This window comes from Pelecanus crispus, chromosome 11, assembly GCF_030463565.1.
Source record: "Pelecanus crispus isolate bPelCri1 chromosome 11, bPelCri1.pri, whole genome shotgun sequence".
Classification (NCBI taxonomy): domain Eukaryota; kingdom Metazoa; phylum Chordata; class Aves; order Pelecaniformes; family Pelecanidae; genus Pelecanus; species Pelecanus crispus.
Genome location: NC_134653.1, coordinates 28,895,802 through 28,922,885, shown reverse-complemented (window position 1 = coordinate 28,922,885; position 27,084 = coordinate 28,895,802). Strand labels below are relative to the sequence as shown.

Here is a 27,084-nt window from a genome sequence, read left to right as displayed (position 1 = left end):
TGGCACACCCCCTGCACCCATTAACTTGCTTCATCCTTGTCTAGCCCTCTCTGTATTATTGCTGTAGCTTTTGTGAATGGGGATAACTGGGATGCATCCAGCATTCCAACTCTTCCAGACTCTACAAAAGCTTGCTCTTTTTTCAGCACCTTTTGCCACCCCTATGGTACGCACTGGTCACTGAAGCTGATTCTAGTAAGGAGGCTGCTCTGACTCGCATCTTACTCTGATGTACTTTCATTCTCAAGGACTCGCCATCTTCACACTATATCTAACTGATTTATGCTGAGAAGTGAGTTTTGAAAAGTAATAAGAGCAGCACCGCTAGTGGTAATTAGACTAAATGAAAATTCATCTATTCGTAAGAGGCACAGTGGATCAGATTATGTGGAGGAGGACAAAGCAAAAGAAATAGTGACTCTAGATTGTGCCCTGGTAAAATGATTTTTCTGTTTCCACATTTTCTTGTAATATTACCAGGCATGGAGCTACTAGGATGACTTGGGCTGGTTGTGATGACATAAAGTATCTTTGATGACCGGGCTGCGTTGATGCTGAGATTTGCTTGTTCATTTATCTTCTCTGAAAGGGTCTGATTCATTGGAATCTTGTTTTGATGCACATTGTCCTTCACAGCTGAAAACACAAGAGTATGGTTACAATAACAATTTCTTAAGAGGTGTACTTGGACTTTATTTTGTGCTTGTAAACAGACACGTGCTGCTCTCTGGTTTACTTAGAGAATTCCAATAATCAAATAATGTCTGATGCCAGAAAAAGCCTGTACGTCACCACCTTGGGGTTCTCACAATTTTTCTGGAAGCTAATTGTTCATCATAACAGTAGGTACAACTCAAGGACTAAAATGTTTTCTCCTGATGACTTTCGATCTGAGTGGAATAGACTGTTGGAAAGAGCCAAGATGAACCAAGATGCAGATGGAGTACTGTTTTTTTGTTTTGTTTCAAGCTTTGTCATTTTCCAGTCTGTTTTGAAGAGCAGGTATGTATAGCGTTGAATTTTTGAAAATTTAAATTTTGCTATTTATGACATAGCTGACTGGGGTGTTCCAAATTGAGAGAAATCTTAGTGAAGCTTGTACCCACTGAGCAGTGGCAACAAGATAGATGAAACACCTGTAGACATGAGAGTTAAAATATTTGCTCTTTTTTTGCCACTTCAGAAATCTCCTGTGTGAATTAAATGCTTTAATGGCTCGTTGAAAAGTAGAAACAGCAAAGTTAGCCTCTTACCTCTATATCTGATAGCAAATCCCTGGGCTTGATTGATTTCATCTGAGAAAAAGTACAAAATGACAAAATCCAAAGAGATGTTAAAGGTGTGGGGAGGCCGGTTCTTGCCATTAAAACGAGCTAGAACATGATAGGTATAGCCATCCAGCAACTCCACCATATCTGCAGCATCTTTGATTTCGAAAAGGGCAAAGCTGAAGTGGATTCGAGATGCTCCTGGAACTTGTATGGTCCAGTAACAGACTTTGCCTGTGCCATATGTGTCGGGAAAATCTGGAGAGTAGATCACAGCTGTAGCAGAAGTGTAGTTCCCTCCACAGGCACCAATAAGGGCTGTGAAAGGAAGAGAAGGAGAAAAATGGAAAAAAAAAAAAAAAAAAAAAGAGGTTATACATTCATTATGCACAGCTCTAGCACTCTGTAGATTCTAATACTCAAATGTGACTTGAAGGTACAGACTTGCTACCCCAGCAGAACACACTGTCTCAGATTGGTATTTTGTACGTTCCACAGTACTGGGAGCACAGCTGTTATGTTGCATTTGCTTGGGATACACTCGTTCTGTCTCATTACTCTGAGACCTATGTATCAATCTTGAATACCGCAACTATCCTTTGTCCTTGTAACCATGTACCCTTTCCTGCATCCCTGCAGGAACAGGATGAAAGCTAAATCACTGATTCAAGGACTTCTACTCCATCCCTATCAGGCAGGCGGGTGGATTAGTGACTGTAACTCTCACTGTTGAATTATTGAAATCCTTCCACAGCCTTATCAAATTAAAAAAACAAATCTTCAAAGAATAGCTGAGGTTGGAAGGGACCACCGGATATTGTCTAGTCCAATCCCCCTGCTCAAAGCAGGAGACATTGTGTAGTTGTGTTTTGAGTCGCCACGGATGGAGACTCCTCAGCCTCTCTGGACAACCTGTTCCAGTGTCACCCTCACCATGAAAAAAGTTTTTCCTTATGTTTAAAGGGATTTTCCTGTAGTTCAATTTGTGCCTGTTGCCCCTTCCCTATTCACTAGATAACACTGAGGAGAGTCTGGCTTCATCTTTACACCTTCCCATCAGTAATTTATACAAATTGAAAAGATCCCCCCTGAGCCCTCTTTTCTCAAGGCTAAATGATCCAAGATCTCTCAGCTTCTCCTTGTATGAATGATGCTGCAATCCCTTAATCACCTCTAAGCACATTTATATGTGCTTTTTAAGCATCCCGTCTTTTGATCTTGTCTAATTGATGTTTGTCCTTCCCTTTACTAAGTAACTTGAAAAAGATCCTGTTATGAAGTCTAAAGAAAATCTTTTAGATTTGTTGCTACCTTTTATATTCAAAACAAGTACACACCCAGTAAATCTTTATATTCCGTGACAACTATCCAGATTCCTAGTGCAAACTTAATTACCAATGAATCCAGACAGAAACTCAAATGCCAGCCAACTGACTTGATGCATATCTATATATACACATATATACTTTTAAGAATGTATTGTATATAGTTATATATATGTATTTTTATATTTATCCCCTAAATACACAGTATTATATGTATTATATAATAAGGTATTTCATGACAAAACTGTTTGGATCAGAGTTATCACTCCCCCATATCATAGGCTGAAGGACTGAAGAATCAAAGTAGAATTACTTTCTCTGAAAGCTTAATTAAAGCCCTGTAATAGAGGCCCGTGAGAATGGAAATAAAGGAAGTGAAGTGTTTTGAAGTGTCTCAGTTTTCACAGGCCTCTGAGAAAGAGCTTTAATAAATACAAATTAAAAGGGAGCTGGGGGAACAAGAACAAGTAGTAGCATATGTCTGCCAGAAAAATCGTGTGAAAACATTTCTCTCTTTCTGGAGCAAGGCCTGATCATAGCCTGAGCAAACCTCACACTTCACTATGAAAGACCTTACAGAGGAACTGCAAGAATATAAAAGAGGAAGAATAGAAAGAATGTGAAAGACCCCACAGAGGTACTAAGCCCCATAGAGGAATTTGTGTTTGGCACTTACTCCATGCTAACAGAGCTGGTGATTTAATCGAATAGATAGAATTGTTTGAATAGATAGAATAGATTGAATTGATAGAATTGAACTTTGTCATTGAGATATCAAATTTCCTGTTTGCAAATGGCTTATAGGTATTGTTGTATTTGGCTGCGCTGTTTGTAATTACTGAATCACAAGATGTTCTTCAAACCAGCAACATTAAAAAGAATGCCAATGACTAGTGCTCCACAGATGCCTAACAAAGTACAGTGTTGCCCCATATGGAATGGAAATGCTTTCCCTCTCTCATTTCCTTCTAGAGCTGGCACAGTTCTGTGTTGTGGGTCTGAACGTTACAGCTTTAGGCCATGCTGGTAGCACATAAGGTAAGGTTAATGGGGTGGGTGGGGGGGTGTGTGCGTTTGTACAGGGAGCGGGGTGAAGGTTCTCAGGATGATATAATCTGGAAAAGAGGAATGAGGTGAGCAGGTGTTGCTCATCAGCAAAACAAAATAGGCGGCAGTTACTAGGCTGCCCTCTCTTACCTGGCCATAGCTCTCTCCCTTGCTGTTTACCAGGAGAACAGTGCAGGTCCTCAGGGTGACATCTTGCTGAGCCCTCGGTCATTCCAGAAAAAGAAAGCTACAGAGGAAGTCTTTACCCATTGAGGATTTGGGAGGCCAAGAGCCGAAGGAAACAGAGGAAACAGGATACTGCAGTGTGAAGCTACGTGCTGTCTCAACATTGAAAGGAACATGCAACTCTGGTGTTTCTTTTCATATCTTGGGGAGAATTGGAAGTGAGCAGAGTGACTAATTGCTGTCTCAACTGGAATGCCTTTCTGTCTCGCTAGCTGGGAACCAGAGTTTTAGAGTAAGGAGATGGGAAATTTGGTTGTGTGTTCAGAAGGTGGAAAATGAAGCTGCTTTTAATTCCAGAAAGTTTATAACTCAAAAGGTAGCTTCTACAACAGAGGCAGCTGAGATCTGAGAAGCAATGATATTTCTGTGCATACTGTGAACTTTTCCAATACCCCCGGCTGTACTGGGAGCCTGTACTGCAGCCAGACAACGGGGTACTCATACCGTCAACCTGTGAAGTTACACAGCTGGCACTGTATATGGAAAAGAGGAGTAGAAAGAAGGATTTCTATGTATAAGAAATTATGAAATCAGCGATGGTTGTAATAGCAACCTAACTTGGTTTTGCTTTTGCAGTACACTCCTTCCCTGTCCCAATTCTACCACACTGCTTTGTGTTGTGTTAACTGGGTTATAGCAAGTCTCCTCTGGTTTAATAAAAAAAACTAAGTTGGTGTAGTGAAATTTTATTTGAGGTGCCTCACTTAATCATATATCTGCTCGCTGGTAAGATCAGTTCTGAAGGAGTCTTTCCATGATGTGCTGTTTGTGATAGCTGAGTGAGTACCATTTGTGGGAAGTAAGAGACAATCTCTGGAGCATGAGTCAGGCATCATTTCTTGGAAGAGCTATTTCACATTATTAATGGATGTGAATTTTATGCAGAAATGGAAAGCACCTTTATTTTATACTGAATTTAGGTGTTTTTCTGTTTCATGTGCAACAGTTCTCATTGCATTTAAACCCTTTTCCCTAATTTGCTGAACATTTGAGGTCTTTCCTTTGGGAAAAACTGAGCCTGTTTCAATACTTACTGTCAAAAAGAATGACTCTGCCATCCCCACCGCAAGGCTGAGTATGGTCTCCAAAGCAAACACTGTTGCATTCTGTACTGGCTGCCTCCCCATATCTCCAGTAGTCAGGATTATTTCCACAGAAACAAGCATAACCTGATTCCATGCCTGCAAACTTTGACAACAAAGATGCATAAGGAAGGGAAGGATAATATTTAAAGGAGTGACAGCAGGAGGCTGTATGAGCAAGAAAGCTGGCAGCAGAATATGTGTGTTTTGAGAAGTATGATTAGTCAGAGGTCCCACCACAAACTGTTTTGTTTGAGCTGTCAGGATGCTACTTAAGACTAGCAAGAAAGACAGAATGGAGGGCAATTAGGGCACCCTATCACTCATAACTGCTGTAAGCAAGCATACTTTCTCCTGGCATCCTGGTGTTATTAATTGGTCCTTTGCCCAGATTCCTCTGGATGCAGAGAGGGCTAGGTCCCTGGAGTGGGAGTGAGACCTTAGACTGCCTAAGGCAAAAAAAAAAGGGAGGGGAAGGGAGAAATATGGTAGAGAGCCCTAGGCATATTGCTATCTTTTGTCTTTGAAAACATTTTGTAAATGTATGTCAAATAAATCACCTTAAATTGTTGACTTCGGCAGGAACTGATGCATGTTTGGATTGTAAGTTTATTGGAGGTCTCGCTGGTGCCAGTCAAAGGCGGTGGCTCTCCATGGTCCTTGTAACACCCTAGATTCCCCGGCACTGGCAAGAATAACAGACAACAGTCATTCTAAAAGTGTGCCTGGAAACACCCAAGACACAGACCGCTCTATGCACTACCTGGTTGCTAAGCAGCTCGCTCTATGTTCTTGTCTTGAAATGGTACTCTGCACTAGATCCTTGTCATATTTTCCAAGCATGCCCAGGGATAAATGACAAATGGTGAAATAGCATCGTATCTTCTGAGCAGTATACCTGCAATACTCTGTAGCTGGTTTCTTTAAGCTGCAGTAATATAGACAAGATAAATACCTGGTTCATTTCTCCTGATAGAGGGGGAAAAAAAAGGCATTAAGTCGGTCCAGAGGTTTTTGGGGGATTTTTTTTTTTTTTTTTTACTATGATCACGCATAGTCTAACAATGTAAATTAAACAATGTGATTTCTGTCTGATCTTCAAAACAATGAAGTTCTGGATGTTTTCTAGACAGGATATTTGAGGAAGGGAACCTAAACTGGTTTAGGATAGAGTTTGGCAAGTTTTATGGGAGGCACTATATACTTACATAGGGGAATTTCCTAATATTTAAAACTCAAATTCTGATACGAATTCGAAGTATCATATTTTATGGTATGTACAAGGAGATTCAAAGTGAACAATACTACTTTTTTAAAGAAACATCTATTTATACTCTATTAATACAACATGTCAAGGCTCCTTGGTCACTATGGGAGGTCAGAAAGAGTTTTCCCCCTTCACTGCACAATTTGTTCTCTGTTTTTGTTTTGGTTTTGCACTTTTCATCAAAGCACTGGAATTTAGCCATGACTACTAGAGAGAGGATGTGGGGTACAATATAGCGCTGTGCTAATGGCATAAAATTATCCCTTGCCTACTTGTCATATCTGCTCACATACTTGGAATTAAATCTATTACCAGCTCTGTGATCAGATAATTTTTATTCCTCTGCCAGATTGACAAAGATTACTTTTTGTCTACCTAACCTCCACAGCTCTGTATAACATGTGATGCAGTCACAGAACTGTATGACAGTTTTATTTATTCAGTCATTTGTTATTTCAGTACGCAGCAAACTGAACTCTCTTGCTAACATCTTGTGGCACAGCCCCATTTCATGTTTTTGACTTAGCAATAGGATTTTTTGGGGGGGAAATGCTGAGTTTGGGGTTTTGCAGCCTCTGATGCCTGACAGCATGTGGATTAGCTGTTTTGGCACTCCTTTTGAACTAGCCATCTCCTGTACAGGTGGCCCTTTCCTCTATCAGATAACCTGTGTGATAGTAAGAAGCTGCTGTATTATTGTAGTTTCACATAAATACAATAGGAGTGCAATGATGCTTTTTGTACTGAGCAGTCTTGTACAGTAAGTATCTCTTCATTGGATTCTGGAAGGCCCATTTCTGGGATTTCTTATACATGTCCATGTGCAGCAGCCACTGAAATAATGCCTTGAATTCAGAAATTGTATTTGTCTAATTCTAACAAAGATGGTCTTGTCTCTATTCTTTTGGAATATTATATACTGAGCTTGTGAATTTATGTCAGCTTACCATTAAAATCTGAATCATCCTGACATCTGGAACAGTCAGCAGGTCTGTCTGAGAACTTGCTCCCAGACTTAGGCTATGTTGCCTAAGGTCGCTTCCTTATTTTGAGGAAGAGGGTTAGCATATCTGTTAGTGACCAGCAAATATACTGGCGTGTATATGATTATACTCTTAAGGAGGCTGATTATAGTATTACAAAGAAGAATTCATGAAGTTGGGGAGAAAATTCAAGTATGTATATTTTTGAGTAATTAGATAATGTTGCTTCAAATATTGTTCATAAAAGAATTTTGTTTTCTAAGAATGATACAATTTCAATTATAAACGCTTGCATGGAGTTATGGCTTTGATATGCCCTGCAGCAACATGCGTATAAGTACTGAGACTTCAAGTTACAGCCTGATTTAACATACCTTTGGAAATCCCCATCTGCAGCCCCACCCCAGCTGCATACAGCTGGGCAGATAATGCTCAGAGAGCTCAGGTTTTTTTGTACAGTGCATGATTTCACCACCGTGAAAAAGCTTCCTATTTAACCAACTCATTTGCCTAGGAGACCTGGGGCTTCCTAAAAACACTTCTTCTTTTTTTTCTTTTTTTTTTTTTTTAAGTATCTTTATTGGTGAGGCTCTTCAACCTTATCTCCAGAGGATGAGTACTTCAATATGTTCCATGCTAAGAAACCAGACTGAGTAATTTGAAAACTTCTTACATTTTGTAACTAAATCAAATGTACCATTTGAGTACATCCTAAAGCTAAATAGTCTCCTTGGTGTCCCAGCAGTATTTTAACTTTCTCATATCTAGCAAACAAAATTTGTGTCATGTGATTTGGAATAAACAGGAGACGCATCAATCTAGCCCAACAGTGAACTATTTCCATGCCAGTGCCCAGCTCTTCAAATTACTTTGGTATCAAATCAACAAACTATATGAGCCCATTGATATATGCTCAGCTAAAAGCACTTTAGTAGTCCCACATCAAATACATGATTAAACACTCTTCTGAAATGGGACAACACACACAAAAAAAGACTCCTGTACATGCATAGATGATGGACTGGTCCTAAACCTGAGATACCACTGAGTTGCTACTGAAGGGTAATCAGAGCATACAGTATAAGCATAATAGTAGAGGGGAGATCATTTGTAATCTCAGTTGGAGAAGATCCAATTGGAAAACTGCTTTTACATCAGATCCACAGTGATGTGTGCTTGCAGCCCAGAAAGCCAACCATATCCTGGGCTGCGTCAAAAGAAGCGTGGCCAGCAGGTCGAGGGAGGGGATTCTCCCACTCTGCTCTGGTGAGACCTCACCTGGAGCACTGCGTCCAGCTCTGGAGCCCTCAGCACAGGAAGGACATGGACCTGTTGGAGCGGTCCAGAAGAGGGCCACCAAAATGATCTGAGGGCTGGAGCACCTCTCCTACGAGGACAGGCTGAGAGAGCTGGGGTTGTTCAGCCTGGAGAAGAGGAGGCTCTGGGGAGACCTTATAGCAGCCTTTCAGTAATTAAAGGGGGCCTACAAGAAAGCTGGAGAGGAGCTTTTTACAAGGGCATGTATTGATAGGGCAAGGGGTAATGGCTTTAAACTGAAAGACAGTAGGTTTAGATTAGATATAAGGAAGAAATTCTTCACTCTTGAGGGTGGTGAGGCAGTGGAACAGGTTGCGCAGAGAAGCTGTGGATGCCCCATCCCTGGAAGTGTTCAAGGCCAGGTTGGACGGGGCTTTGAGCAACCTGGTCTAGTGGAAGGTGTCCCTGCCCATGGCAGGGGAGTTGGAACAAGGTAATCTTTAAGGTCCCTTCCAACCCAAACCATTCTATGATTCTGTGATTCTATGATCACAAATTACTACTTTTTCAACAATATTTTTAGTATATTAGAATAATATGCTCCTCATTCATACTACGTTAAATTAATCAGGATGTATGCATAGAGAGCCATTCAAATCTAAAACAAGACAGTGCACATTTATGTATGTGGAGCAGCTCTGCAGAAAAGGCCCTGGAAGTCCTGATAGGCAGGGAGCTGAACATAAGCCAGGAGTATGCCGGGCAGCAAAGGGCCTGTACTAAGATGAGCACAGCCAGAAATCAAAGGAAGTGATTGTTCCTCTACTCAGCAGTTTTTAGGACCACATTGAGACTACTATGTCCAGTTTTGGGCCCACCAGTGCAAGAAAGACATTAATTGTCTGAAGCAAGTTCAGCAGAGAGCCAAGATGCTCAGAGGGCTGGAGCACTCACCCTGGGAGAAGAGGCTGAGGGACTGGGGCTTGTTCAGCCTGCAGAAGAGAAGGCTTTGCAGGCACCCCTAGCAGCTTTGCAATACCTACATGGAGGTTGCCACAATGATGGCGCCAGGATCTTCACAGTGATGCATTTTGGACAAGAGGAAGGCGCTTAAGTTGAAACATGAGGTGTTCAGACTGGATATAAGGAAAATCTTTTCACCATGCTGGCAGTCAAGCACGGGAACAGGGGCCCAGAGAGGGAGTGCAGTCCATGTCCCTGGAGGTTGTCATGGCCTGACTGGATAAACTTGGTCTAATCTGACAAACTGAGTAACTTGGTCTGATTTCAGAGCTGGCCCTGCTTTGAGCAGGAGCTTGGCCTAGATGACAGCCTGAGGTCCCTTCCAACCTAGGGTATCCAACAACCCTATGTGTATGTATAAAACTACATACATACATGTACACAGATATATAAAGCAATGAAGAATCAAAAGTATTTCTGAATAGATAGTGACTGTTTAGTTACTCTGACCTTTAAAAATTTCCAACATAATCTTTTGCCTTAATTTGCTCTTAATGTTTAGCCTACTAAAGAAGCTTGGCAAAAATGTTCTGCAATTACTGTTCATGCTGATCAGTGATGTTCTAATGTTACATGGTCTTCACTCGTTTGTATCTATTTGTTCTTTTGTGCTTAAAAGGTCACCTCTTTTGTGCAAGCATGCTATTTTTCTTTTAAGCTGCATGTGACATAATGAGGTCCTGGCAAAGGCCAGAGCTTCTGCATATTACATGTTAAGGCACATGTATTAAAACACAGAATGAAACCTTTTGAGCTCAAACCCATGTTCCAGCTATACTCATCTAGCTGTCTTTCAAGACCCTCCTAGCTTTTTGCAATGATAGTATGCACCAGTATACTGTCTCAAATTGTGCAAGCTACTCTCTTTGTTCTTGTGTCAAAATGTATACAGGTCAATCTTACAGAGCGATCACTACAGCCCTGTATAACTTACCCGGCTCTGCCATTTAACACCTCATCAATACTTCAGTAATAAATAAATTTATTACATGACATACATGCACACAGGAAATATGATTCCAGTAATGAAATCTGTTCATGGTAAGAGACTCATGCGGGCCATAAACATGGAGATGCAATTAAGTGCGACAGCAAGCTTTTCTTTCTTTTACCTTTTGGGAGTGTAAGTTGTTAGTTCCTTTGAATTTCAACCTAACCTCATTAACAAAGAGACCAAAAAAGTCAGGAATAGCTGCAACATTGCAAACAAGCTATCTAAAGCATTCAGTTCTGACTTCTCCATGTGAGATGCACATGTTCTCTCAGGACTCAGTGCTGCCTTCTTGCCTTTTATTTTGTTTATGTCCATTGCAGTCTGCTTAGCAGACAAGCCGTTAAGAAGAGAAGAGGAAGAAAAGGAAAGACTAAGCTCCTGCTGGGGTAACTACTACTGTCTTCTGTGATTATGCCCATCCAATCTCATCTAACATTGCTAAATTCTGTATAGTGTGTTTACACATGCAGAATGCCAGAACACATTTCTGAATGAAACATTTAGTGTTACGTATAAATGTTAGTGAACGAGACACGATATAATCATGTGAAATCATCATCATAATGAAAAATTCTCAACTGCAGATTCTTAATTATTGTTACAGTGAATCATTGCATGCAAATCTCTCTAGGCAATCAAGACACTTCATGTTGTTGGCATTGTAGTGGTATTATGTGGGTATAGTTTACAGGTAAATTACGCTCCTGATACTTGTCTTTTCTAGTAGTAAATATAATTATGGAAAAGCAGCTTATATAAGACAATTTTCTTACTTTAAAAATTTCAAATAGGGTTTCTTTACACAATTGCTCTCTTCCTCCATCACAAAACTCGGGCTTGTATTATGCACTTCACAAGTCAGTTTTGATGGTCCTATGATTTAGCATCACGCTTACTGAAAACAGAAAATCTGGTAAAGAAGAAGTTTTTTTTTACTTACACAGCTTCATAAACCATGAGGTTTGTATTAAGACTTGGATGGGCTTGCAATGTACAGTTTGTTCTAAATTGCTGCAATTCCTTTTTCTAGTATCCAGTTTCACTGCAATGCTTGAAGCAGCTGCTACTGGTCAAAAGGACATTTTGTAAATGTAAGTCTGGATTATCTGTGCAAGTAAGTGTCCAAGTTTAAATCCTCTGCTCCCCACCACAGAGAAAATGAGTGAGGCTGTTTTTAAAAGGATCCTTTGTGTAGAACAAATGGAGTGGAGAGAATTTGCCTTTCAGCTTTTTTACTGGTGCCATATCCAGAGAATTTGTTAACATCTGTGGTCTTTAAAGAAAATGCAAATTCTTTCATTTTAGACCAAGATAAATTTCTTAATTAGGAGGGTCATGTTTCCTAAACAGGACCTGGTATATTAGAAAAAATAAGAGTAAGATGTCCTCTGAACAATGAGTATCAGAGTGTTGAATGATTTTGTGTTATAAGACTCCTTAATCTGTATTTTAAGTCTAGGTAAAAGTCACCCATCTTACAGTCACACTTACGTATTTGTTTGCCTAGCTTGAAGATGTGAATCACTCACATTCATAAAAAAAAGAAAACTGTGGACAAAGTAAAAAATCACTTTAGATCCATTTTTTCTTTGTTTGGTTTTGTTTTCTTAACTTCAGGTAAGAAATGTACTTCTTCCAGTCAAAAGTATGCCTATGTAAAGACAACCGCTCTGATGCTTAACAGTATACACGTAAGTTATCCCTTAGAAATAGAGAGTACTTGCACAGAAGAAGTTCGGAAAGCAAGTAAAGGCATTAATGATTAGACTTAATAAAATGTGTAGTTATGGTTACTTGTTAATGTGCAAAACCAGAATATCTTTTTAATATTTAGGCATATTTTAAAGAACGTGATTCTTAAGAGTTTATCCTGGAGCATTCAGGAATGAAAATTTTGGAACATATTGACACGAATCATGACAAAACCTCCACATTTTGGACAAGGTAAATAATATAATACACTAAAAATACTAACTGCTGCAAGGAAGCTTCAGGTGAATAGCTTGTGAATTATCTGTTAAAAAAAACGAACAAAGGCTAGTTTGAGGTTTCACAGCAATGCTAACTATATGCACCTGCAAGGAATAGAATTCTAGCCCTGAGCTCCCATATACCTAACAAATAGCCAACTTTTCCCTATGTCCTCTCATACTGTCTTTATTTCTTCCAAGCAATTCTGTGTATCATGTTATACACATTAAACTAATGCCATCCATTTTACAAGCTAATTGTAAATGATGGACACATACGTACCTTTTAAAAAAATTAATTAACAATTTCCTATTCATTTTTGTCCTCTAGACTTTAATAAATGAATGACATATTTCTATGGATTCAAAAAACTAGCAGTACTTTGTAAGTTTTGAGTGATTCCCTGTCTGGTATTATTTGTAAATAATATAATCCAGTAATTCTGAGATGAGATGAAAAGGAGAGCAATGGAGCAACGATTCAGTAAGCTTGTCATTAACTCTAGAGACCCATTTAAAATATGGCTTAGTCTGCAAATGAAAATAAGCTGATTGGCCTTATCCTAGTTTCGGTTTGAAAATCACTACCCACTGCTGTATAACTGCCAATCTCTGTTCAACAGAGATGCAGGCCTAAAAAAATTGCATGGTGCTCTTACTTCGGCAGGATGGAATCTCACAGTATTTCCAGTATATTCCATCCTCATGCTCTGCAATGTAGCACCATGGGCTGACATCGCCATCAGGGTTCCTGAAAGAAAAATAACAAGAGTGAGTGAAAAGTCATCAAATATTTTAAAAAACCATACAAAAATAAATCTTATTAAGCTTCAGTGTCATCACTATTTTTGCTCTAATACCTATTGAATATTTAACCTGTTGGACTTATATACCAAGAAAAATGCAAAAGTGGACAGGAAGTTCAGATAACTTTGGTTATTATGGTACACAGCAAGCGTAAAATGCTAGTCATGTCTAAAACACAACTTCTTTTTTCTTTAAGTCTAAAAGGTGCAGAGCTATTTCTGGAAAGTACTGAGAGGAAGATATTCAGCCCCACATCCTGCATACAGGTTCCTTAGACTTCTAAACTTGATTTTTGCCTTGGTACAAAATAGTCCAGGCTCCAGCTTTCTCTGTGTATGATGACAAAAACATTTATCCAATAAAGTCTTCTGGGAAAGACTATGGTCTTTTCTTCCCCTTCAGTAAAGCTGAATAAATCTGTTCCAGTGATCTGATACATTGATGGATAATTCCTTATGTATCCAGGATTATTCTTTGCTGTTGTGTAGCATCATTTACAAATGCATACCTAATTAGTCTTTAGGCTATTTAAATTTTTTTCTATGTACGTTTTGAAAAACTATTGACATTGAAAAGATCAATTTAAGAGAATAAATTGTTATTTTGGACAGTCAGGTTGAAATATGACCTTTCCTTGTATCTAAGGCCAAATGCAATCTTTTTATTATGTACTTTAGCATGAATTCTATTAATAAAGACCCCCCCCCCTACACTGAAGTGTCAGTTCAGCTGCATGTTGTCATTTGGGCATATTAACAACCCTTTGTGGGAGATCCAATTTTAGAACTGCTGGGGATTTTCTTTTGGTCAAATAACAGAACGCTGAAGACAAATGGTGAGTTGAGTTCAATTTAGTTGCCTAAAATGCTGCTAGTTAGGCTTTCAAACAGACTAGTAAAAGTAGTGGACAAGGAAAGCCTAAGACTAGTGGGCTAGGAATTTAGGTGTAATGGCAGAGCTTCCAGTGGCTAAAGAAAATAGAAGACTAAAATCAAGGAAAGCTTGTACTCGAAATAACACAATTTTCCTTGTTTTCACAGTTACAGGAACTTTTGGGTTTACACCTGCATGACAGAAATCAGATGTCTGTAATTGAATCATGGTAATGGCACTCCACATATAAATGCCTTAAAATGCAAGGAAATCGCAGAGAAATGTTATGAATGTCTTTAGAAATCTTTGCCTTGAACCTCAAAAGTGCATACAGTTAGAAAACAATTGTCTTTCAAAATCTCCAAAACCTTTAGTCTGCATAATTTTGTTATGGCTAAAATGAGGTTTAGTGGAACATTGTGAGGCATTTCCATCTTAACAGGGTGTCTTGCAGTAAACAAAGTATTCCAAGTAAGGACCACCCATGGAGAGATAACATGCTTCTGATTAATGCTTTAAGTGTAAAATTAGATTACTCAAATATTGTCCCTAAAATTGAGCCTCAAAACAATGTATTATGCCTTAAAAAAGCCTTTTGAGATGTGTTGCCTCAGAGAAGGGAAGATCAACTTGTCCATTGTCACCAGGCAAATGAATGGCAGAGAAAGAACTAAAACAGCGGTATCTTCACTCACAAGGCCTCGACAAGATTTGCATGTTAAAGATATGCTCTGACACTCTTAAAACAGTGACTTTCCAGGCTTTTTTCCAACAGAATGTGAAGTGAAAAAGCATCCGTTAGTTAGGATCATAATTCCATACACCTGTGAGAATATTCCTGGGCCAAGTGATATAGCATAAGGAAGGAAACGGCTAACCTTCCCGTCAAACGGCATCTCAGAGAGGTGCATCTAACACCTAGCAGATTGAGGTTAAAAAGCTGTATTTGGTAATCAATTCATTTCTCAGGCTTACATACCAGATTATAGGCTTCTTGCTCCTTGTAACACCAAATTCTCATTTGCTAAGTAAAGTGAGATTCTAGTAAGGATTACTTGAATACCTGGATAAACGTTCAGTTTGTTATGCACATTTTTGCATAGCTTGTACATGTTTTGCTTTGTACTAACCTAAGTATTAGCCAGAGATGACTGCCAAAAGTAAGATCCTGTAGATACGGTCTATCTAGGATATTATCTAGGATAATAGCAACAACCAAAATTACATTCTTGATTCTGCTATTTGTATCAGAGATAATTCCATGGCTGCTAGCCTTTTTAGAGCTCCGTATTCGTATGCATACTGAGAGACACAGCTCTCTACATGTCATGAGAATCGTTATGCATTTGGTGGTGTTGGGCTGAGGGAGGCTGTGAAGTTGGTGTGAAATGTTTTTGATGGGAAGATAGTCCTTCCAGTGCTCACATGCTGATCTGATACTAGACAGCTTGATGGGTTTATTTGGTTTCCAGGCCATTTTCTAAAGAGAATGCCCAACTTCTACGGAGTTTCTCTTGTAGGTGGGTGTAATTGTCTTTTCTCCTGTAAGATGCTGAACTGATTCAAAAGAGAGTCAATTCAGAGCTTGGCAATAATGCTTTCTCCTTCTATGGCTGAAAACAAGAGTCCACTGGTGCAACACATTGAACAGTGTTATTTTGAAGCACTGCTGCAGCCACTGGAAAAGATCCTCACTAAGTCTTTTTCTTCCCTGTCCTTCACCAATGTTCTTCAATGAGAAATATCCTCCTGAGTCATCAAATACTCTGGAAATGCCACTGACTCCTTTCATCAACGTGCTCATCTGTCTGCTGCATGTCACAAGACCTCTTTTCTGTGCTTTCTTACTTACTCTCAATTAACTGACTGGCTCTGGCTCTGTCTTATTTTCTTGAATGTCTATTTCTGATTAAATATGGAAAAGTTCTTGGATTAAGAAGCAGGACCCTATGTTCATGACATAGCAATTGTGCTGAACTCCTGCATATTAATTTTGCCTTATCTACCCTGATTTATATTGCTTGCAGTGAAATGATTTCAACATGAAGGTGGCAAGTGTATAGGCTCTGCCCTAGAAAGCCTATAACCTGCTAAATAAAGGCATCTTCCAGGAGAATTGAGGTGTGGTTTGAACCTTCTCATGAAGGAGACATTAGAGCTTTTTTTGCTATGCCCGAGGTAACTCAATTCTTAATCTCTTGGTTTAAACATCTCTGTACCCATTACCCAGTGAGTAAGAGACACCACTCAACTTTATATGCATCCTAGATGAGCTGATGTTTATCACTGTTTAAGGAATGTATCCATCAGGTTATTCCCCACCTATTTCCATAGCACAACATCAGGAAGTTAAATGTTGCAGGCCGAAAAGAGCCTGCAGAGCCTAAACATCTCTGAACTTAGGTTCTTATTTGGCTCCTAAATTCTGAAGTTCTTACTAAGTTTCATTCTCAGTTCTATCCATAGTTATGGAGGACTTCTCTAGAAGACAGGGAAATGGAAGTAGATCTGCCATGGTTTGAGCTGGTATTGTAACCACTGACAGTTGAGCTTCTGAATTTGAATAACAACTCTAAGTCACTGAATAGCTTATGCTCACTGAGAATTTTTAGTGACTACATAACTTTCATTAGCACAAAACTCGGAAACATAGTGTATAACAGAACCAGGCTTGTGGGTGAGGATAAAAACCATCATGTTGCAGAGACTCCTACAGACATTCACTAGTGCTTCTGTACTTCTGACTTGGATCAATTTTTTTATTATCTCCACCTTTTCATTTAAGTAATCTCTAGTCTTTCTCCATCATGCCAAATCATAGATTGGATATATGCTAGGGACTTTGGGTGACAGCTGGGTTGAAAAAGTTGTTCTACTAATGGTGCTTGTAGATCCAGGGTACTGATTACAGGACAAAACAAAACCTGTTAGATACCCATGGTTCTGACATTCTTCACTGTATGACAGGAAGTTTCCTAATGTTGTGTCAACTGTTTAAAGTAACACGGGGTATACAGGCAATGTTAGTAGCAATGAGATATTTCTTACCTGCAGTAGTTATGCTCTCCAAGCCCTCCCTCCCCATTGGGATATTTCAAAGTATTATAAGGATGCTCAAAGGTCTCATTCCAAAAAAGACAAGGTTTCCCTGCATATTGGGAGGTCTGGTTCTGAGTGCCACGATAGTCAGCCCCATTTGCTGTATAACATTCTGGGAAGAAATGGAAATGGAAAAAGAGAAAGAATGTATGTAGATTTAGTGTTTGGTTGTTCCTCCCTCACCCTCCACCCCATCCCATCCCAAGAGACCATGTTTCCTTTCACTAACATGCTTCCTGCATTGTTTAAATGCTGTCTGGGGTTTAAGTTTTCTCTCAAACATCTATTGCAGACATTATGATTTCATTACTTTATTAAACAATGTATAATACATTTAGGTCTGAAGAGTGGTTAATACAATTAACATGCATTTTCTGAATAAGCATGCTACATTTTTTAGTGTTTTCCCCGTGTTTTACTCATTAGGATGAATCTGTAACTTGTTAATTTTCCAAAATGAAATTAGATGATGTTATCAGTCTGCCACTTACCAGCTTACTATCCAAAATCTCATGCCAGTTTAACTAAAGTTGTGAATATCTGTACTTTATAAAGTGAAAGATTTTGAAGGCATAGATCTTGCAAACATTTACATCCTGATTTAGAAAAATTCTTAGGCATTTTTTTCTCTGGCCTGAATTGCCTTAGAAAGGGACCTCCTTCAATAGAGTATAATCATGATACTGTGATTTGCTACTAAAGCATTTATGCTTTCAGATTAAAACTTACAGGTCAGCATTCTTCCGCCTTGCTCATATTTTCTCCCATTTTTATTTGTTTTCCTAGCTTCCTAATACTCAGCAAGTTAGAAATCAAAGCAGAGAATGATTTCTCTAGTCATTAAATACACTACCCCTTCTCAGCTGAACTACAAATCTCATGCTGCCTGGGTTTGCTGTGTCTTATTAGAATCATAGAATTGTTTAGGTTGGAAAAGACCTTTAAGATCATCAAGTCCAACTGCTAACGTAGCACTGCCAAGTCCACCACTAAACCATGTCCCTAAGTGCCACATCTACATGTCTTTTAAATACCTCCAGGGATGGTGACTGAACCGCTTCCCTGGGCAGCCTCTTCCAATGCTTGACAACCCTTTCGGTGAAGAAATTTTTCCTAATATCCATTCTAAACCTCCCCTGGCACAACTTCAGGCTGTTTCCTCTTGTCCTATCACTTGTTACTTGGGAGAAGAGACTGACACCCACCTCGCTACAACCTCCTTTCAGGCAGTTGTAGAGAGCAATACCTCCTTGTAGAGGCCATAGCCTCCTTTTCTCCAGGCTAAACAACCCCAGTTCCCTCAGCTGCTCCTCATGAGACATGCTCTAGACCCTTCACCAACTTTGTGCCCTTCTTTGAACATGCTCCAGCACCGCAATGTCTTTCTTGTACTGAGTGGCCCAAAACTGGACACAGCATTCGAGGTGCGGCCTCACCAGTGCCGAGTACAGGGGGACAATCTCTTCCCTGCTCCTGCTGGCCACACTGTTCCTGATACAAGCCAGGATGCTGTTGGCCTTCTTGGCCACCTGGGCACACTGCTGGCTCATGTTCAGCCGGCTGTCGACCAACACCCCCACGTCCTTTTCCACCGGGCAGCTTTCCAGCCACTCTTCCCCAAGCCTGTAGCATTACATGGGGTTGTTGTGACTGAAGTGCAGGACCCGGCACTGAGCCTTTTTGAAGCTCGTACAACTGGCCTCGGCCCATCGGTCCAGCCGGTCCAGGTCCCTCTGTAAAGCCTTCCTACCCTCAAGCAGGTCAACACTCCTGCCCAACTTGGTGTCATCTGCAAACTTACTGAGGGTGCACTTGATCCCTCATCCAGATCATTGATAAAGATATTAAACAGAACCAGCCCCAATACTGAGCCCTGGGAAACAGCACTTGTGACTGGCCGCTAACTGGATTTAACTCCATTCGCCACAATTCTTTGCACCAGGCCATCCAGCCAGTTTTTTACACAGTGAGGATGTTTCTCCAGGAGTATGCTGTTTCTCCAGGAGTATGCTGTGGGAAGCGGTGTCAAAGGCTTTACTAAAGCCTTTGGGAAGCAGTGTCAAAGGCTTTACTAAAGTCTTGCTGGACAACATCCACAGCCTTTCCCTCCTCCACTAAGCAGGTCACCTTGGCATAGAAGGAGATCAGGTTAGTCAAGCAGGACCTGCCTTTCATAAACCCAAGCTGACTGGGTACAGTCAGGTACTTGTCCTGTACGTGCCATGTGATGGTGCTAGGACAATCTGCTCCATAAAATTCCCTGGCACTGAGGTCAGACTGACAGGCCTGTAGCTCCCCGTATCTTCCTTCTGGAAGCCCTCTTGTAGATGGGCGTCACGTTTGCTAACCTCCAGTCAACTGGGACCTCCCCGGTTAGCCAGGACTACCAATAAATGATGGAAAGTGGCTTGGTGAGCACTTAGCCAGCTCCTTCAGTACCCTTGGGGGGATCCCATCTGGCCCCATGGACTTGTGTGTGTCTAAGTGGCATAGCAGGTCTCTAACCATTTCCCCTTGGATTATGGGGGCTCCATTCTGCTCCCTGTCCCTGTCTTCCAGCTCAGGGGGCTGGGTACCCCGAGAACAACTGGTCTTACTATTAAAGACTGAGGCAAAGAAGGCATTAAGTACCTCAGCCTTTTCTTCATCCTTTGTCACTGTTTCCCACCACATCCAATAAAGGATGGAGATTCTCCTTAGCCCTCCTCTTGTTGTTAATGTATTTGCATGTATTTTTTTATTGTCTTTTATGGCAGTAGCCAGATTAAGTTCAAGTTGGGCTTTGGCCCTTCTAATTCTTTCCCCGCATACCCTCACGACATCCTTGTAGTCCTCCTGAGTTGCCTGCCCCTTATTCCAAAGGTCATAAACTCTCCTTTTTTTTCCTGAGTTCCAGCCAAAGCTCTCTGTTCAGCCAGGCCATTAATGACATTTTCTGATCAAATAAATATTCATATGCATGAACAATTTTACCTTTACTAAAAATGCAAAACATTTTTGATTAAATTATGCACTGTGAGGGTGACAGAGCACGGGAACAGTTTGCCCAGAGAGGTTGTGGAATCTCCGTCCTTGGAGACACTCAAAACCCATCTGGACATGGTCCTGGGCAACCTGCTTTAGGTGACCGTGCTTGAGCAGAGGGGTTGAACAAGATGACCTCCAGAGGTCACCTCCAACCTCAACCATTCTGTGATTCTGTTATCATCTTCCAGAAATAGTCATTGTAATTAGTGTACCATAAATAAGTCCATCCTGTTTATAATTAATACTTGGTAATATTTATCATTCATGCATTTATTTAAAAATAGTATTAAAATACAATAGTCCACGACAGAATTAAAACTGCTTTGTTACACTGCTGTAAACATTTCTTTGTACTGAGTAGCATTACTGGGGAAAGTCACAAATGCTTCCTACTAACTGCAGGCTGCGCAGCTTTCTGTTTTATCTGATAGTATTCTCAGTAGAAACCATGTAACAGCTGCCCTGAGGGAAAGGGTGAGTGCTCTGAAGTGGAGTGTGCTGATCTCAGGTGTCCCTCATAACATGTGCTTTACAAAACAAGGCTAGAAAGACCTGCGTGGCTGCAGTTGGAAAAGGAAAAAAAACCCCACCCCCAGCTTAATCCTGATATTAACAGTACACCTTCTTTGTATTTAGAAATACTGTGGGAGAAGGGGAAAATGTATTATTAAAACCGTGCCTTTGAAATGAGTTTAGTCTGGGCCCACAAATATCAGAATGGTGCAATTATAATGATTATTTCACAGTTTTTATTACACAGCAGATGAAAGCTGATGTTTTTCTGCCTTCACTGTGCATTTTCATGCCTAGGCAAGTTAGGATTTCTATTAAATGGAATTTTGTTGCTGAAGGCGCACAGAAGACGTGTCTGCACAGCCATTAATGTATACTGCTATCATCCGTGTACAGAAAGCTATCTAATATAACAAAAACAAGCTTCAAGTCAGTACTCCTCCTTCTGTAATTTACCTGACTGCCTTAGCCATGCAGGTGAGCTACATACATTTACTTGAAAATGCAAATCTGAGTTTCCAGTATTCAGGCCACCACAGATATGTGCATAAACATACGAAAAAACTCCACTTTAAAGTCACCACAGTGTTGCACCTTTCTTCAATACCTCTCTTGCTTTGCAGTTAATGTAAAAGTTTTTCTATGTCATAGCTGAAAAATATAAGCTGATTAATTTGGCAGAAAAGAGAGGAAAACATAATCAAACTAGATAAACAAAATAACATACAGTATAAAGAAGCAGTTGTGAGAAGTGATAAACACATCCAGAAAAGATGTCTACTTCAGCTTAGTGCTATTACATTTTTGCTTCTCACTTCTAAATGAGAAGCAATATGCACTAACATCTACTCAGAAATGCAAGGAATGCTACAATACCTGAATGTAGTCTGGCACACAGACTAAACTGAAGTTAACTTCAGCCCGTTTTAGGATCTGCTAAGACTGGCCCATGCTCTAACTTGCAGTAGCAACTGCCTTTCATTTTCATGTCATTTTTTTTTTTGTTAATAGATTTTCTTCAAAATTCTTTGCACTAGCACTTTAAGGATATTGCAGAAAAGGAAGAGTCAGAGCTCTCTCCGTTGCTTTTAGCTGCAGTTTTTTGTTCCCAAGACAACAGGTAGCTGTAACAGTGCCTCCTGTGTTCTTCTGCGCTACCAAGAGATTTGGGAAAATGTGCCAGCTGAGTTGTAGCGAAGCTCCCCTGGCTTTGTTAGCATTTAGATGTGGAAGGGGGAGGCAGTGAGATACCATGTAAAATCATTGATTATCCCAGAAAAACTGAAATTAAAACTTTACCAAAGTTATGGAATTTAGCAGCTGTTATCAAATGAAATACATACCTTTTTGTGTTACAGGGAATTTGCTAGGAAATTTTCATTTTGTTAATGATTAATAATAGTTTTGCCATAGCATTGGAGTGCAATCTTTTCAAGTAAATATTGGCATTTAAAAATCAGGTCCTCAGTCCTACATTCTTTTACCTTGAACAATCAGCTTTGAGATCTGCTGAGATATATTTTGTAGTTTTCTATAAAATTCCTAGTAACATGGATACAGATCTCTCAGTATATTCAACAGCTTGGCAGTAAACAGCTGAATTCTTCTATTTATCACCCATAGTGATTTCGCCATATTTTGCTGCACAACAGCCAAGACACTACCTTAGCAATCTCACTATGAAATTAATATTCCCAATGTGTTGAAGGTCCAAAATAAATGTTTCACCTGCAGACAGACCACTTCATTCCAAATCCATAGGCTGCACTTTAAAGACAAAAGTCCTAAGAGATTCTGGAGAAGAGGAGGTTAGAATCTCCGTCCCTCTTTTCGTCTTGCACCACTGGTGCAATAATTCTGTGAAAAGATGAGCTTAAAAAAGGTCAGCCAGGTTTGTCTGTGCACAACTAGTTCAGAAGAGATCATCTAAATAAACCAGTCAGAAAAGAGTGGACCGAACACTACTGATAAAACTCTTGGGCTTACTCAAATTACCTGATTTCTCTTTGGTAGATTACAACCATGTAGAAGGGAGGGGAAAAAAATTAAAACAACCAACAACCACCTCTCCTTTCCTGTTCTGGCACCCACTGGATCCAACTGCCTTACGTTGGTTGATACTTCCATGTTGCTTTAGGCTATGAAGCCCTTTGCTTGGAATCTAACATCAGAACAGAGACCCAAGGAAATGAACACCAGTTCTATGAAATTCAGCAAGCCTTACTCCTTCAAGTTTTGTAAAACTATACATATAGACTATGTATACTATGACAGAACTTGCACCGTATCCAAGTCCTCTCTGGGTGGCAAAGACAGCAAGGGAAGAACAGGCACTGCGTGGAGGCTGAAGCTGACAGCTTCCTAGAAGGCATCAGAGTGCCACTGTGCTTGACAGATTGGTCACGTGCTTTCTCTTCACGCACCCAAGGCTCAGTTTAAACTATCCTGTCAACCATAAACCTGTATTAAATCACTACGCTTTTAGACAGGACACAGAGAAAGCTGTGACCATTCACATCCCGAAGTCTCCAACCTCCCCAAACTTCTAAGATCCTAGTCAGCTGGGTTTCAGACACAGTCTGAAGTAGAGGCTTGTGTCAAGTCCATGATTAAAAATCAATCTCTGTGATGATTTCACTCTATTAACCGCCTAGTGACCCTGCTGCTTCTACCGTTTTGTGACAATGTCTGCAAGCAGAATTAATCAGAGATAGAACCATTGCAGTGGTTCTAGTCATGAAAAGCTAGAAGGTTCCAAGAGGTCCTGTTCAGGATAATGCTTATGAGCCTTAGTGAGAAAACACGGACAGCAGTGTGTTGTCAGGGCTGTTTTGTTTTCAACACATCAGGTGCCTTGTTTGACAGAAAAATAACTCTTTTTTTTTTTTTTAAATGAATACTGAGACTAGATAAGTACATATTGAGTGGCAACTGCTAGAAAGAAAAAGCAGAAAATAAGCCTGGGGATGGTTGTCCACTATGAGTGAATGCTCAGTGTGTGATACAGGTTCACAATTAGTTTTATTAGAGCCAGATCAACATTTGGAAGATCAAACAGCAGCTGTAGTAGAAATTTTTTCCATCTGTCTCGGTTTCTTCTTCGATGTAGGGACCTTACAATGATCATTTATGCCTTTGTTACTTTGGGACTGTATGGCTGCCTGCACTCCACATGGGCGCCACTTTAGGATCATTTGAAAAATTAAGGTAGAGCAGAGTATAACAGACTGACTTTTTTACTGAATGAAGCACTGATGATAAAACACTGACACTTCAGAGTCTGCATTGGCTTCCAGTGATTTGCTAAGATGGACTTCCAAATATTGGTTTTAATCTCTGAAGTCCTTAATGGCAAGAGGCGCAGCTACCTGAGAAACTCTCACTTTGTGCTACATTACCACAGACAGAAATAATACAAACATTTGAATTTCATCTGCAGTCTTTTCAGTACAAATGAGATGAAAAGCGAACAGCTACCTACTCAAACACTCTTTCTTTTCTGGCTGACAAGTGGGAAATTTTATAAATCTTCTGAGCATTCTTCAAAGTCTGTATTTTCTCAAAGACATATATTTAGTGACATTACAAATTGCAGACTGAAGAGATGGAGGTTTCAGGATGGTTTAAATGACTTCTTAGAGTACTCTTCTAAGTTTGGGGCATGTATGTAACTTTTGAGACTGAAAATTCAGAATGACAAACTTGTTATTATTTCACCGAAAAAAATGAAGTTACTTGCTTTATTTGCTTGCTTTAAGTTCTGGAAGCTACTTGGCGTGCTGACTAGTGGCCGGAGAGATTAAAGGTTGGCAACAATTATCAACCAGAAACTAGCCTACCCAGGCCAGAAATTATCCTATCAAACAAGAAGCAAGGTTTTCTTTTAAAAATCTGCAGATTAATGGAAGGTAAATGAAAGTGGCTGCTATTTAATTCTTGGGTTTCATTACAGTGGTGTGATAGCCAGAACATTAAATGTTCCGTAAGGCTGGAGCAAGAAATAAAGGTTCCTTGAATTTACGTGCTGTAACTGCCTGCTCAGTTCTCACTTGTTTTTCTTACGGCCTTTCAGAAGAGTCAGAAAAATGCTTAAGCAGAATATAAGGAGACGGAACCAAAGGTGCCAGATCCGATAATGACTAGGTGTCAGTTGCTTGACGCATGTGCTCGCATCGTGTTCTGAGAAGAGTTTTAAGTCCTCTCCATTCTACCTAAACTGTTCTCCCAGTTCTTGCTAGAGATTGCAATTGAAGCACTCCTCCTTAAATGAAAGCACTGTATCTAGGTGCAGATGGCAACAGTTACAGGCACTAACCAGATGCTGCAGTCTCTAATTTGATTGAAAGGGTATAATTAGACAGCAGAAACACTTCAATGAGAGAGTAATGCACAGAGGAAAGGACAGAAACCACTTAACTGATGCCAAGATACCCCAGCAGTAACAGAGGCAGGGGCCCACGGATGGAAGGGGCAGAACACCAAATTACCTTCTTCAGATGAGAACGTTTTTGTTTCCCTATGGATGCGAATAGGGATTCTATTATCATAGGTTGCCACAGTTCTTCATGTGGGAACACTGATTAAAACCAGAAGAAGCTTCAGGAGATCAAAGAGACAAATATGGCTTCTGTGGTCATTATTAAAAATATTTTTAGCAGTGCAATGGTTTTCTTTGAAGACGCAGTTTTATCGATTGAACTAAAAGTGCATTTGCATACTGGTGTATGATTGGTCAGGAAAAAAATAATCTCATTCCATATTATGTTATGATGCAGAATAAATGCTCTGGGGAAGTATGAGGCTGGTTTAGACCTACCCAAGTGAAAACTTAGTGTACTATTTTTACATTTCAATACTTCACTCTTCCAATTAATACTAATATAACAAAAGCCCTTATCAAAACTATCAGGCTCGGGTGCCCATACGGTAACAGTAAAAAACCCCCCAACACAACAGTTGATACGAACTAAAGAAAAAAACTCAGGAAAGAACGACCTTTGTTTCAAATTGCAATTTTCAAAATTGCTAGAAAATAACTCCCCATTTCGTAAATCAGCCAGTTAAATTCTGATGTGATGCTATGAGGGCACTTGGTTAGCTGATCATTTCTCCTTTGCAGTGTAGGGGCACTCTGCATGTAGTTTAAAAATCATCGCGCTCGTGTTCTACATATCCACACAGACACACACACACGCAGACGTACATATGTAATTTTTTAAAGTCCTCAAATGCAATCATTTTTGCTGGTCAGAACTAGAGTGTTACTTAGTGCTGGTTCAAACCAGAGTCTTATTTAGCATAGTCACAGTGAATACTCACCTGACATTTGATCACACCTTGAATTAAGCATCTGTCTGTCCTGTAAGAACGTACATTCCTGGGAATGCACAGACATGTGGAGGGCTTTTTTTTTTTTTTTAAAAAAAAAAAAAAAGGTAAAAGCTATCTGACTGGCCATACCCTTTCTGGAATATGTTGGAAGCAGGCAAATCAGGATATGAGCATGAGAGGCAGTTACCATTATTTCTAATGCCTAAAAGTATGTATTTTGTACCTTTTTTCTTTTTATTCATACAATACAAACATACTATATTAGCCACAGCTTTGCAGCTGCTGGCTGGTCCTCAGCCGCAAGATGCAAACACACTTGCTTGTCTTGTGATTCTTTATCACTGGAAGTAAGAATGCATGATGTGGCCCCATAAGAATTTCTGTTCCTTAATACACCCATTTGTTTTCTTTCTTTGTGAAGTTTTAAAACTGTTGTTCCATTGTCAAGCGTGGCAGACTGAATCCCTTTGGAAATTTTATCAGGATGGGCCATAGCCACTGTGTGGATGGAGGGAGTGGTCAATTGCACAACCATGATGGTGTGATATGACAAAGAATGCAAATTTTGCAGCTGGCAGCGTGTAATCCCTGCCTCCCTCCCACTTCTTTGGCTCCATCCTGCCTAAATCCATTCACATAACTCTGGATTTTGAGTTATGCTCTATGCATGTACAAGCATGATATGCTGAAGGGTCTGACTATTTCATCTTCTGTCTGGTTAGAAATGCTTTTTCGAGTACTTCCAAGACGATTGCTTAAGGCGTATCAAGTAGAATTGCGTCTCTGAATCAGCAAGACATAGGCAGAAAAAGATGACAAGAGATACAAGGTTTGTGAGAGAAGGCTGAAACAGCAGCTCAAAGGAAAGACTCAGCCAGCAAGAAAACCAAGGACATGGTGACCCAGTACTGCTAAATGGAAAGAAAACAGAGAAAATAAAAAAAGACTGATAGTCATATACATTTCTGATGG

General features: G+C 40.0%; 1 protein-coding gene across 1 annotated transcript in view; it reads right to left on the bottom strand.

Moving 5' to 3' along the window:
- KREMEN1 (kringle containing transmembrane protein 1) overlaps positions 1–27,084 on the bottom strand; it is a 32,026-nt gene that overhangs the window by 2,588 nt on the left and 2,354 nt on the right. Inside the window, exons 2-7 of the mRNA XM_075718911.1 lie at positions 17,191–17,353; positions 13,122–13,213; positions 5,529–5,653; positions 4,921–5,074; positions 1,254–1,586; positions 478–636 (exon numbers count right to left, since the gene is read on the bottom strand). Of these exons, the coding sequence (XP_075575026.1) occupies positions 478–636; positions 1,254–1,586; positions 4,921–5,074; positions 5,529–5,653; positions 13,122–13,213; positions 17,191–17,353 (1,026 nt within the window). The remainder of the gene's footprint in view (positions 1–477; positions 637–1,253; positions 1,587–4,920; positions 5,075–5,528; positions 5,654–13,121; positions 13,214–17,190; positions 17,354–27,084) is intronic.